Source organism: Portunus trituberculatus, chromosome 44, assembly GCF_017591435.1.
Source record: "Portunus trituberculatus isolate SZX2019 chromosome 44, ASM1759143v1, whole genome shotgun sequence".
Taxonomy (NCBI): domain Eukaryota; kingdom Metazoa; phylum Arthropoda; class Malacostraca; order Decapoda; family Portunidae; genus Portunus; species Portunus trituberculatus.
The window spans coordinates 17,324,656-17,338,832 of NC_059298.1; the positions used below are offsets into that span (position 1 = coordinate 17,324,656).

The 14,177-nt window shown below is 41.2% G+C and overlaps 1 protein-coding gene and 1 long non-coding RNA gene across 5 annotated transcripts in view; one reads left to right on the forward strand and one right to left on the reverse strand.

The window, feature by feature from the left end:
• Window positions 1-14,177, forward strand: part of LOC123518545 (folliculin-like) — a 96,857-nt gene that overhangs the window by 78,067 nt on the left and 4,613 nt on the right. For 3 of the 4 annotated variants that reach the window (XM_045279372.1, XM_045279371.1, XM_045279374.1), the window contains one exon: window positions 7,118-7,255. The exons of the other annotated variant lie outside the window; for it this stretch is intronic. In XM_045279372.1, coding sequence (XP_045135307.1) covers window positions 7,118-7,255 — 138 coding nt within the window. The remainder of the gene's footprint in view (window positions 1-7,117; window positions 7,256-14,177) is intronic. 4 annotated transcript variants of the gene reach the window in all.
• On the reverse strand, window positions 7,721-11,839 carry LOC123518551. The gene is made up of 2 exons (XR_006678816.1): window positions 10,584-11,839; window positions 7,721-9,830 (listed from the first exon to the last, which is right to left on the reverse strand). It is a non-coding gene; the product is annotated as an uncharacterized LOC123518551 (long non-coding RNA).

A 14,177-nucleotide genomic window follows, 5' to 3' on the forward strand; every position in this document is an offset into this window, starting at 1 on the left:
ATCAATATGGCTAACCGGTTGATTATTTTCTTCCATTGTCACTCCCAAGTCCTTTTCCTTTTTACTTTTTCTAGTTCTACTCCATCTCCCATCTTATAGATTCCCACTGGTCGTCTTTCACTTTTCCCATTTCCATGACATGGCTTTTGTCCACATTGAATTCCATCTCCCATTTTTTGCTCCATTTCCAGATCTTGTTTAAGTCTTCCTGTAGTATTTCACAATCCTCTTTTTGTTTAATGACTCTGCACAGTTTCGCATCGTCCATAAACAGATTTATGTAGCTGTTCACTCCTCTGGCATGTCATTTATATATACCAGAAAAAGTATTGGTGCCAATACTGACCCTGTGGCACTCCGCTGTCTACTGTTCTCCACTTGGACTTCATATCTTTAACTATCGTCCTTATTTCTCTCCCCCTTAAGTAATTCTTCATCCATCTCAATGTGCTTCCTTTTAAGCCACCCTTCTCCTCTAACTTCCATAGTAATCTTTCATGTGGCACTTTATCAAAAGCCTTTTTTAGATCCAAATAAATACAGTCAACCCATCCCTCTCTCTCTCTTGTACTTTATCAACTATTTTAGAGTAGAAACTCAATAAATTTGTCACACATGACCGACCTTTTCTAAAACCAAATTGGCTATTTGATAATATTTTGTTGTCTTCAAGAAACTTGATCCATTGCTTCTTTATTACTTTTTCACACATCTTGCATATTACACTAGTTAGTGATACCGGTCTGTAATTTAAAGGTTCTTCCTTCCTTCCGCTCTTATATATGGGAACCACCTCAGCTCTTTTCCACTCCACTGGCACTGTTCCATTTTCTATTGAGCATTTTATGATGTTGTATATTGGACTTGCTAGTTCTTCCCTACATTCTTTCAGTATTCTGCCTGAGACTTCATCCGGTCCCATTGCCTTTTCCTCATCCAATTCCGTCATCAACTTTTTATTTCAAGCTTGGTTACTTTAATCTCTTTCATATAGACAGTCTCTCTATTACCCTGTGGTCTTTCAAATTTGGATTCCTTAGTAAAGACCTCATGAAATTTACTATTTAACAGTTCTGCCATACTTTTGGGTCTTCCACCATTCCGTTTTCTCCTTTTAACCTTTCTATTGTTTCTTTTTGTCTTATTTTTCCATTTATGAATCTGTAGAACAATTTTGGTTGTTCTTTACATTTTTCGACAATGTCCTTTTCATAGTTCTTTTCTTCTTCCTTTCTCACCTTAGCATATTCATTTCTTGCTGTTTTGAAGTTTTCCTTATTTTCTGGATTTCTGTTTCTTCTCCACCTTTTCCATGCTCCATCTCGTTTCTCCTTTGCCCTAGCACATCTTGCATTAAACCAATCTTTCTTTCCTTCTTCTTTAGGTCTATATTTGGAACATATTCCTGACCCCAGTTTTGTATATTTCCAAAAATAAGTTATATTTCTCTTGAACCGTTAATGAGTTTTCCATCTCCTCCCATTTATGTTTTAAAATAGTTCTTGAGATTCTCAATATCAGCCTTTCTGTAATTTAATCGGTCTCCTTTGTATGATTCATCTCTATCTTCCTTTCCTTCTTCTATATCCATCTCTAATATTACATGGTCACTCTTTCCCAATGGGCACTTGTATCTTATATCATCGTTAATTGGTATATCCCTTGTAAAACTAGGTCTAATCTTGCCGGCTCATCGTTTCCTCTGAATCTTGTGTTTTCCTTTACTCTTTGGACCATCAAATTATCTATCATTAGGTTCAGGAATCTATCTCCCCAGGCATCTTCCCCCATACCACTTTCATAATTTTCCCAGTCTACCTCTTTACAGTTGAAATCTCCTATCAATATCACTTTTCTCCTTTCCTTAATGATTCTTGTAAGACTCCTTATTGTGTCATCTATCATGTCTCTATATTCTTGGTTAGTCCATGAGTTTGTTTTGGTGGCACATATGTTCCAATGATTGTTAACTCCTTTTGTTAATATGCATCTTAACATACAGTATTTCTGATTTTCCTTCCCAAACTCCACTTGATTTACCACTATCTCCTTCCTTAACATCATCATGACTCCTCCTCCTCCTTTACCCACTCTGTCTCTCCTCCATATATTATACCTTTTATCTGTGTCTATTTTATTGCCTCATTTAACTTTGTTTCCACCAGGCATACAATATCTGGTTCTTCTTTCTTTATGTAATCTCTTAATTCTAATTTACTAGATAAAATCCCATCTATGTTTGTATACATCATTTTAATCTCTTGTTCTTATCATTTTAGTTAAACTTGCTCCATTCTTTCTCTTCTTTCTCTTTTATATACCATTTCCTTATCCTGTCTCCTATAATTCTCCAAAAATGCCTTCTTCTCCTCCTCTGACCTTTCATTATTTTTTCTCTTGCTTCTGCCACCAGTTCATTGTGTCTCTTCCTTTCCTCCTCGTTTCTATTTTTCTTTATATATATATATATTTTGCAACCTTCTGTTTCTCTGAGTTTCGTTTTTCTATATAGTACTTCTTCTGCTGCTGCTTGTGATTTTAGTAATATCTTAATTGGTCTCACTGTTCCTTCTTGATATGGTCCCATTCTATGGATTTCTTCTACTTCCTCTTCTAAGTTCTGTCCATCCTCGTCATTCAGATGTTTTAGTAGGTCTTTTACTGATTTCATTTCGTCTTTTTCCCTTCTTGGTCTATGTTTAACATTTTTTCTTTCAGTCCAAAATAATTACACTTCTTTTTTCAATTTCTCTTACTAAATTTTCTTTTTCTTGAGGACTCCTATCATTTTGCTTGTCATATTTTCATCTCTTTCTTTTAACTGTTCTTGAAATACTTCTTGAAATGATTCCAGTGTGTGTGTGTGTGTGTGTATTTACCTAGTTGTATTTACCTAGTTGTAGTTTTACAGGGCCTGGGCTTTATGCTCGTGTGGCCCGTCTCCATATCTACACTTATCCAATCTTACTTTAAAAGTATGCACACTCGTTGCAGACACTACTTCTTCATCTAAACTGTTCCACGTCTCAATACATCTCTGCGGAAACTATATTTTTAATATCTCTCAGACATCTTCCTTTTCTCAGCTTTTTACTATGCGATCTTGTGCTTCGGATGTCATATTCTTCTCTCAGGATCAGTTTCTCATTATCCACTTGGTCCATTCCGTTGATCAATTTATAAACTTGTATCAGGTCTCCTCTCTCCTTCTTTGTTCCAGGGTTGGTAGATCCATAGCCTTTAGTCTCTCCTCATATGTCATCCCTTCAAATTCTGGAACCATTCTTGTAGCCATTTTTGTAGCCTCTCCAATTTCCTTATGTGTTTCTTTTTATGAGGGGTCCACACTACTCCTGCATATTCCAATCTGGGTCTTATTATAGTACTTATCAATTTCTTCATCATTTCTTTGTCCATGTAGTGAAATGCTACTCCAATATTCCTTAGCAAATTATATGTTTCTCTAAAAATTCTATCAATATGGCTTACTGGTTGATTGTTTTCTTCCATCGTCACTCCTAAGTCCTTTTCCTTTTTACTTTCTCCAGTTCTACTCCATCTCCCATCTTATAGATTCCCACAGGTCGTCTTTCACTCTTTCCCATTTCCATGACATGGCTTTTGTTCACATTGAATTCCATTTCCCACTTCTTACTCCATTCCCAGATCTTATTTAGGTCTTCTTGCAGTATTTCACAATCCTCCTTTTGCTTTATAACTCTGCACAGTTTCGTATCATCCGCAAACAAATTTATGTAGCTGTTCACTCCTTCTGGCATGTCGTTAATATAAATGAGGAAAAGTATTGGTGCCAATACTGACCCCTGTGGCACTCCGCTTTCTACTGCTCTCCACTTGGACTTCATATCTTTAACTACCGTCCTTATTTCTCTCCCCCTCAAATAATTTTCTATCCATCTCAATGTGCTTCCTTTTAAGCCACCCTTCTCCTCTAACTTCCACAGTAATCTTGCATGTGGCACTTTGTCAAACGCCTTTTTTAAATCCAAATAAATGCAGTCAACCCATCCCTCTCTCTCTTGTACTCTATCAACTATTCTAGAATAGAAACTCAATAAATTAGTTACACAAGACCGTCCTTTTCTAAAACCAAATTGGCTATTTGATATTAATTTGTTGTCTTCAAGGAACTCGATCCATTGTTTCTTTATTATTCTTTCACACATCTTGCATATTACACTAGTTAGTGATACCGGTCTGTAATTTAAAGGTTCTTCCTTCCTTCCGCTCTTATATATGGGAACCACCTCAGCTCTTTTCCATTCTACTGGTACTGTTCCATTTTCTATTGAGCATTTTATGATGTTGTATATAGGACTTGCTAGTTCTTCCCTACATTCTTTCAGTATTCTGCCTGAGACTTCATCCGGTCCCATTGCCTTCTCTTCATCCAGTTCCTTCATTAACTCTTTTATTTCAAGCTTGGTTACTTTAATCTCTTTCATATAGATTGTCTCTATTACTCTGTGGCCTCTCAAATTTGGATTCCTTAGTAAAGACCTCCTGGAATTTTTATTTAATAGTTCTGCCATACTTTTGGGTCTTCCACCATCCCGTTCTCTCCTTTTAACCTTTCTATTGTTTCTTTTTGCCTAATTTTTCCATTTATGAATCTATAGAACAATTTTGGTTGCTCCTTACATTTTTCGACAATGTCTTTTTCGAAGTTCTTTTCCTCTTCCTTCCTCACCTTAACATATTCATTTCTTGCTGCTTTGAAGTTTTCCTTATTTGCTGGATTCTATTTCTCCTCCACCTTTTCCATGCTCCATCTCTTTTCTCCTTTGCCTTGGCACACCTTGCATTAAACCAATCTTTCTTTCCTTCTTCTTTAGGTCTATATTTTGGGACATATTCCTGACTCCTGTTTTGTATATTTCCAAAAATAAGTTATATTTGTCTTGCATTGTCTCTGAGTTTTCCATCTCCTCCCAGTCTACGTTTTTAAAATAGTTCTTGAGATTCTCAATATCAGCCTTTCTGTAATTTAATCGGTCTCCTTTGTATGAATCGTCTCTATCTTCCTTTCTCTCTTCTATATCTATTTCTAATATTGCATGGTCACTCTTTCCCAATGGGCACTTATATCTTATATCATCATTCATTTGTATACCCCTTGTAAAAACTAGGTCCAATCTCGCCGGCTCGTCGTTTCCTCTGAATCTTGTGCATTCCTTTACTCTCTGGTCCATCATATTGTCTATCATTAGGTTCAAGAATCTTTCTCCCCAGGCTTCTTCCCCCATACCACTTTCATAATTTTCCCAGTCCACTTCTTTACAGTTGAAATCTCCTACTAATATCACTTTTCTCCTTTCTTTAACGATTCTCATTAGACTCCTTATTGTGTCATCTATCATGTCTTTATATTCTTGATTGGTCCATGAATTTGTTTTGGTGGCACATATGTTACAATGATTGTTATCTCTTTTTATTAATATGCATCTTAATATACAATACTTCTGCTTTTCCTTCCCACATTCCATTTCATTTATCACTATCTCTTTCCTTAACATAATCATGACTCCTCCTCCTCCTTTACCCACTCTGTCTCTTCTCCATACATTATACCTATTGTCCAAGTCTATTTTGATTGCCTTATTTAGTTTTGTTTCAGCCAGGCATACAATATCTGGATTTTCTTTCCTTATGTAATCTCTTAATTCTAATTTACTTGATAAAACCCGTCTATGTTCGTATACATCATTTTTAGTCTTTTGCCTTTATCATTTTTAGTTAAACTTGTTCCACTTTTTTCTCTTCCTTCTCGTTTATATACCATTTCCTTATCCTGTCTCCTAGAATTCTCCAAAAAAATGCCTTCTTCTCCTCTTCTGACCTTTCATTATTCTTTTCCCTTACTGCTGCTGCCAGTTCATTGTATCTCTTCCTTTCTTCCTCATTTCTATTTTTCTTTATATAGATATCCTTGCAGCCTTCTGTTTCTCTAAGTTTTGTTGTTCTATATAATATTTCTTCTGTTGCTGCTTGTGATTTTAGTAGTATTTTAATTGGTCTCGTTTTCCTTCTTGATATGGTCCCATTCTGTTTATTTCTTCTACTTCCTCTTCCAAGTTCTGCCTATCTTCGTCGTTTAGATTCTTCAGTAGGTCTTTGACTGATTTCATTTCTTCTTTTCTCTTTTGGTCTATATTTTATATTTTTTCTTTTATTCCAAATACGACTACACTCTTCTTTTTTCTGCAATTTCTCTAACTAAATTTTCTTTTGTCTTGAGGACTCCTATCATTTTGCTTGTCATATTTTCTTCTTTTTCTTTAAGTTGTTCTTGAATCACCTCCTGAAAATCAGCCTTATCTTTCTTATCTTGGACTCTCCATGCTTGTACTTCTTTTTTAATCACGTTCTGTACTCTTTCCTCTTCCTTGTTTACTAGATCTTTCAGCTTCTCTTTTTTTTCTCGGCTTTACCGAGTCCTTCTTCCATCTGCTTTTGTAGTTAGCTACTTCCTTTTTTAGTTCTTCGTTTTCCGCTCTTAGCCTAGCTTCATTTTCTTCCACTTTTTTATCCTTTCTCTCAGTTTTATAAACTCTTTATCCTGTTCTTCATTCACTTTCATTTCCATCTTCTCCTTTATCAGTTTATCTAGTTTATATTCAATATTTGACACTCTTTTTAGTAGTGAAGTAGTCGTCGTATCGAACCCTTCGAATCCAGGCTCACCCACATCAGCATAGTCATCATCAGCTTTCCTACTTTCTCCAATCTCATGTCTGCATTTTGATGGTATCTCTTTTCGCTCATCATTCCTTAATAATTGATTACATGAAGAAAAAATGAGACCACACTACCTGCCCAGGCCACTGTAAAAACTGTACAACCGGTATGTAGTGAAGATCAGCTGCTTGTCGGAACGGCGCCAGTGCGTCCTTCCTCTACCGTGTCTCGTGTGTGTGTGTGTGTTTTAAGCTTTTGATTTATGTAATGATATATATTATTACTATTTTTTTTTCATGTAAAAGGGAAAACTGACCAAGGGCAACAAAAGATGAAGAAAAAAAAGAGGCCCACTTAATTGCCGGTTCACTTGCTCTTAACTAATTTAAGATTAATGTTTCTCTTCCATTCACACCAGCTTAGTCAAGAAGGACCACTACCAGCCAGACCACCACAAATTCTAAGTCGCATAGAATCAGCAGTCAGCAATCCTACTCTTACTTACTCTACACTGTGTGTGTACTTATCCACAATAATATATGAATGGATTAATAAGGTAAGATCCATTACAGTTATTATCAATGTAGTATAATTGTAAGATTAAACGAGTACTTACCAAGTATGAAGTTTGATCGCAATATCACGAACATTTAACGACGTCATGGTGGTATACAATGAGATGTCCTGCTACCTATCCAACATCAGTCCATTGAGAGAGTAGGTTTGAGGAAGCAGCCACAAAGAACTGCAGGGGCCGAGACCCCGAAGTGAGCTCCATGACCAGAAAGGGCTGGGAGGGAGGGCATTGCATACCACCGTGACATTGTTAAATGTTCGTGAAATTGTGATCAAATTTCATACTTGGTAAGTACTCGTTTAATCTTACAATTTCACGTCACGATATTTAACTGACGTCACGGCGGTACCAATGAGAGCTTTAGAGAGGTTCCTCAAACCTACAAAGAGCACTCGGAGATTAGAAAGGGCTAGAAACTGGAACTATGGAAACAAAACGCATAAGAATAATAGGAAAGCAGAAAACTGTATTTCAAAATCCCAACAGTTAGTCACAACAAACAAAGCACAAAAATAACAGACAAACACAATACATAAGACAGGAACTATAGTCAAGTGAGGCACAACAGTATATGGCAGAAGATACCAACAATATGCAATACAAAAGGTACACACCAGTAAGACACAACATATGTTGAAAACACAACACAATATTTAATAGTATCATAAAGTCCCATAGGGGAAAGGAAAGAAACCCAATAACACATCAGTTAGAATAGTGGAACAGTCCCACGGTAATAGGTAAAGACATTCATCCCTAAACCAAAAAGGAGCCCAAGGATCCTCATATATAACCCCAAGCCTGGGAGTAAGCCAGACTCCCTAGGGCAAAACGGCCCTCGCAAACAGTCCATGTTGAGTGAGAGGCTTGTGGTAGTGGCGTGTAAATGTAGACACCCTGGCCCAACCAATAGTGGAGATAATCATTGACAAAGGCAACACTAGGGCTGCCTTGCTGGATGATGCTGACCTAATAGAATGGGGAGAAAAAACAGTAAGGTCAATGCCAGCTGCTCCCATCACATCCCTCACCCAACGACGCAAAGTGTCCCAAGAAGCCAACCGTACTGGAGGACGTGTAGTCAAGAAAAAGCCAGTAAGCTCGCCTCGGATGGGCCTAGTTCTATGAAGATAATGTTTTATAGTGTGCACAACACACAAGTGACTGTCATGTGGATATGCTTCAAAAACTAACCCTGAGAGATGGGCCCCTGGACGAGAAGTTTTCAGATCACCAATCCCAAAAACAGCCTGAGACTCAGAAAGACTTAAGTTGCGAATATCTAGCAAATGTAAGGTTTGGCCATGCTGGCCTGACAACAAGAGCATAAGAATGACCAATTTTCTGGATAAATGAAGGATTGACAAAGCTTCAGTGGAGCCAAGACTACAGATATAATCTAAAACCAGTTGAGGGTCCAAAGTCACATGTGTACGAGAAAAAGATGGTCGCTGTAGAAAAACTGCCTTCATAAACTGAGAAAACAAAGGATGCTGGCCCGCAGGTCAGTCAGCAATCGTGGCAATGGCAGAGATGGCAGACCAGATGGTGTTTATAGTGCTGTACCCATGGCCTGGTTCCCGGTTAAATTCTGAGAAGAGATGATCTAAAAGGACACCTATAGGGGGTGAAAAGGATCAGTCGTCCTGCCGAGACAAAATAGCAACCATTTGTTGATATGCTGCCTATATTGTGCCTTAGTGCTAGATCTCCATGACTGAAGGAAAAACTGGGCAACTTCTGATGAAATGCCGCGACGTGTGAAGGCTGTCCGGAGAGCAGCATTGCTGTCAAGACTATCTTGTGAGCTCGGGGTGTGTGAGAGTTGGCTGCTGAGGGAGAACAAGAGGACAGCATGGGAGCAACACTGGTGCGTCTACCAATAACTGAAGGGCCATCGGGAACCACACTTGCGTCGGTCATAGAGGGAGAACCATCAAAAACTGTCGCACTGTCGTCTTGCAGTTTTCGCAGAGCCCTGGAGATCACACTGAAAGGTGAAAAAACATATAAACTTTTACTACCCCAGTCCAGGGTGAAGGCATTAATGTCCATAGCAGATGGGTCAGGCTTTCAAGAGACATAAGCAGGTAATTGAGCATTAATGCGGGTGGCAAAAAGATCTATCTCAGGAGTATAAAATCGCTGATAAAGCTTCCCTAAAAAGACATGGCTGTAGCCTCCATTCACTATCCATTTTACTGACTAGATTCCATGTCAGCTGTCACATTGGAGACACCCTGCACATGCGCTGCAGACAAGGAAATACCCTGAGACGCTGCCCATTCAAAAATCTGCTCAGTAAGCGCCTGAAGTGTAGGTCTCATGCTACCACAATGATTAGTACAGGCAACAGCTGTGGCATTGTCGGAGCAGAGCCGGATATGAGAGCCAGTCCGATCCTTACATAGGGACTGCAAGCCCAAGAGAATACCTTTTAACTCCAAAGAATTAATGTGATCCAGCTCCACATGGGCCCAGTGACCTCCAGTCTTAACAGCCTCCATCGAAGCACCCCAACCAGTCAGGCAGGCATCCGTGAACAGCTCACAATCTGGGGGAGAAGGGTGAATCGACCTCACCTGGGAATCAACATTAGTCACTCATCAAGCAACTAAAGTCCGGGCATGAGTATCCAAAGAAATACGGGAATGATCATTTCCACAAGACTGAGAAAGACCTGTTATGTAGGATTTCCAGGTACCTGTAACGGAGAGGTCCACTGCAGGACCAGCAGCCACCACCAAATCAATAAAAGAAGACAAGTCAAGTAAAGTTATACCACCTTTGAGGAGGAGTAAGCCTTGTTCTTTGATGCGCTCCTTCCTACAGGTGGACAAAGTGACAGACATGGTAATCGAGTCGAGAACCATGCCAAGGAAAGTAACTCTCTGTGCAGGTTCCAAAACTGACTTCTGCATATTAATAGTGAGACCCAGAGAATCCAAGAAATGTAAGGTATAGCCTACCTGAGCCCGCAAAATATCTGGAGAAGAGGCAATAAAAAGACAGTCATCTAAATAACATGAAACAACTATTCCAAGGGACCGTAGGTGGGAAAGAACAGGCTTCATTAACTTAGTGAAAGTGCGAGGAGCAGATGACAACCCCTGAGGGAGACATGTTAGAGGACGTGGAGGCATGGCCTGAAAGGGTATGGATACAAATTCTATAAATTTCTCTCTCACCATGTTATGAATCCATGAATCTTGAGAGAGAGACACCCCAACAGGAGCTTAGCATAGAAAATCTTACCTCCTCTAAAGTTATTAGGAGTATTAATTAAGGGAGGCAACCATGAACTCACCGGTGAACTCACTGCTGGAGCCTTGGGACAAACATCCTCCTCGCCTGAGGAGGCCGCTGGCCTAAAAAAGGCCGAGACTGGTAGGAAGCCTGGGAAGACCGGTGTGCCGAGCGGGAAGAGGGAGTAAACCGCCTGCCAGGTACCTTGGAAGGGCGGAACGACAGCTGACCCAGCCATCCTGCCTTGTGGATCTCCTCACATTTTTTAGCTACATCAAAGGGAAACAATTCATCTTGGCCCACTTCACATTCCCATTTACACAGATCAACCATAACCGAATCCCGGACATGGATCCGGACAATATCTTTTCTCAGTTGATTAATATAATTCACTGCTGAAGTAAGAAGATACAAACTCTTACCTTCCTTTTCCCCAATATCACTTAAACAAACTGCAATAGGGACTAAGGCCTTTGTCAGCAGGCCATTAGTCTGAAGAAGCTTACCGTCTACAAGCCTCCCATGCAAACTCATGGCCTTAGTTATGGTATGGTTGGTCACAGGCACCGTCAGGTTCGGAACATTACTCGGGAGCTTGATCGACCCACAAGTTGACTTCACACTGTCTGCCTGTGGACGACGACGAAGGCTGGAGTTGAGGATGGTGGCCAAGCGAGCCCACCTTCTCCTCACCATAGAAGTTGCCAGAAAAATCTTCCAAAGCTTTCATGAAATCCTCGTCCACAGTCTCACCGCGGGCAAGCTGGTCCAAATCATCAAGAGGGTCTGGCTGACTGGCCTGAAGCTGCCCCTCCTCTTCTTCAGAGGAAGAGAGAGCATGAAACCTGCTGAAGTCGGTACCAGTAACAATCGACTCCACAGGTTGTGCAGGACCCTTGTCCAGTCTGTCAATAAGGCCAGAAAGAAGGGTAGAGAGTCGGTCCATGGCTGCACTCTCCCCAGACACAGATGGGAGCTCAGCCGACGTGGCAACACGGCTGGGCCCAGCAACACCTGGGCCGCGTTCCGTTGGGGACGGTAAGGCTTACAGTATGGCATACTTCCCCCGAATCGGGGGGGACCAGCATACAGGTCGGCTTGCGGAAGCTTGCGGGACCTTGCGCTCCTCGGAGGTGAATGCTTGGCAGTGTCTGGCAACCATTGTTTATCAACAAACCGCAGATGGCCGCCACTTCACCACTATATTTTCAGTATGGGGGATGTAAATGCTATTTTGACAGCTTATGCGACGTCACAGAACATCAAAAACAATGTGGTAAGTCTGTTATCCCTTGTAGAATGCTGGAATAAGGCAATATGACCAAAATATTAGTATTTATAGCAATAAAAGACGGTGTTATATGTGTCGCATTTCTTCCCACAGCTTCTGAGGCAGAAGAGACAGCCTCTACCGCCATGGTAGCTGCTGCAGAGGCCCCTCCAGCACCTGTGGCTGCAGGGACAGTTTCCCTTTGCATTCGAAAGTGTTTCTTGAAGTCTTTCCCGGAGTAAAGAGGCACTATAGTCTCTGTATAGTCCTTGACCCTCACAGGACTTGGCGGCCTATCCTCTCCCTCTTCTCCTTGCCTTGGCAGCCTCTCTTCTCCCTCTTCCTCTTGCCTCAGCAATATTTCCTCCTCTCGTGCTACGAGGAGCTCTGCAGCGTCCAACAGAGGGTCTTCTGCGAGCTCTTGAGCGAGGAGGAGGAGAGCCAGCTTGGACGGCCATCTTGTCAACCATACCCGTATGGCTATACGCGTTCCCTTGCGTTCCGTTGGGGGTTGCGGGGGGAGCAGCGTGCTAACCTCCAACGGAACGCAGCCCAGGTGAGGGCGGGGAAGCGCATGGCTGGCGGAGGGCAGAACCAACCATAGAAGACCGACCCCTTTTCCCCGACGAATTTAAGCCATCCATTTCCCCACTGCAACGCTTCTTCCCACCCGACAACGAAGAACCAGAATGCCGGGGTGTGGGGCAAGCGGGTCCCGGGCCAGACATCATCACACTGCTCAACAACAGAGGGGTCAGGCAGGCGCTATATGTTGTCATGGTAGGGCGGCAGGAAGCCAGCCACTGTGCCAAACTGCATAGTATAAAAACATATTGCAGTATAAGAGAAAACCGTAGCACATCGAAGCCACTTTCACCCACAGTCAAAGTAGGACTGAAAAGGAGAAGGCTGACCAAGTGAAGCGCAAGCAGAGTTGATGTGGACTGTGTGGAGGTAGCCAGCGAACTGTCGTTGGATAGGTAGCAGGACATCTCATTGGTACCGCCGTGACGTCAGTTAAATATTGTGACGTGAAATAGGTAGTTAGTAAGCATGGTTATAGCTAAAGAAATATGTTTAAAGTATGGCTGCAGAAAGAAAAAATGTCATATGAGTGATATAAAGAGAAGAGAAATCTAGCCAATAAGAGTTGTGTGATTCAGTGTTGAAATGTTCTTGAAATCTGTACGTATTTAAGTAAAGCAATTATGAGAAGGTGCGAAGACTGTGTCCACCCTGTCAATGTTGAGACATTTCTACAGGATCACATTTACTGTGTAAGAGAATATGCCTAGTACAGCATTGAGAGAGAGAGAGAGAGAGAGAGAGAGAGACACACACACACACACTCCGCGCTCCGTGGAGAGCGGACGTGCCTCCTGCGCAAGAGCGGCATCGAACTAACACTCCACACGCTAAGCAATGTGCTTGAGTGAGAATAGTTATTGCTATTGAGGGGCGACCAGAGCGAGTGAACGAGTGTACAACAGAGTGAACGTAGCCTGGTGGCGTGTACATGGGAGTGATCGGAGGTGGGAGAACCTCCACACTCCAAACGACAGAGCGGGAACCCACAAAGGCCAGCCATAGCAGCCGCCAACGCATCCAACCACACACGTAACTACCAGGCCTGGCCCCCAGTGACCACACACCCACATATTCCCAGGAAAAGTAAGGAAAAATGGATAGACCGGTAAGGAATAAATTACCAAATTCAAAATATGTTGATGAGGCCCAGGGAGCAAAGCCGAAAGTGGCCAGTCAAAGCATGAGTCCAGCTTCAACAGGGGCAACATTGCAAGGTAGATTGGTGATGTTGGAGAAGAGATTTGAGGAGTTAGTGAAGGAATTAAAAGTTCAGAGGAGTGAGGAGGAGCAGGATAGAGAATTCCGCAAGGCTTTGAAGGAAAGAGTTAAGAGACTGGAGGAAAACGAAAACGATTGGTGGATGAGAATGCGCATTTGAAGGTGGAGGTTGAAAAATACAAGAGACGGTTGGAGGAGAAAATGGAGAGAGTAGTAAAGGAGAAAGATGACTTTAAGGAAATGATTAGTGAGCAGAATGAAAGGCTTGAAAGGGAATGGGAACTGAAGAAAACACAATGGACTGAGTCGAGGGAAGCAGAGATGGTTGGATTACAAGAAATAATTAAAGATCAGTTGAAGGAAGACAAAAAAGAAAGGTCCAAGGAACTGGTTAATGTAATGAAGAATAAGGAAACATTGATAAGGGAAATAGCAGAAAAGAAGAAGAGTGTGTTAATATTTGGGATGAAAGAACAAAATATAACATATAAGCCTAAGAGAATTAAGGAAGAATTGAAAACGGTAAGAGATCTGTTCAAAAATCTAAATGATGATGAAAAAAAAGACCTACAAGAAGAA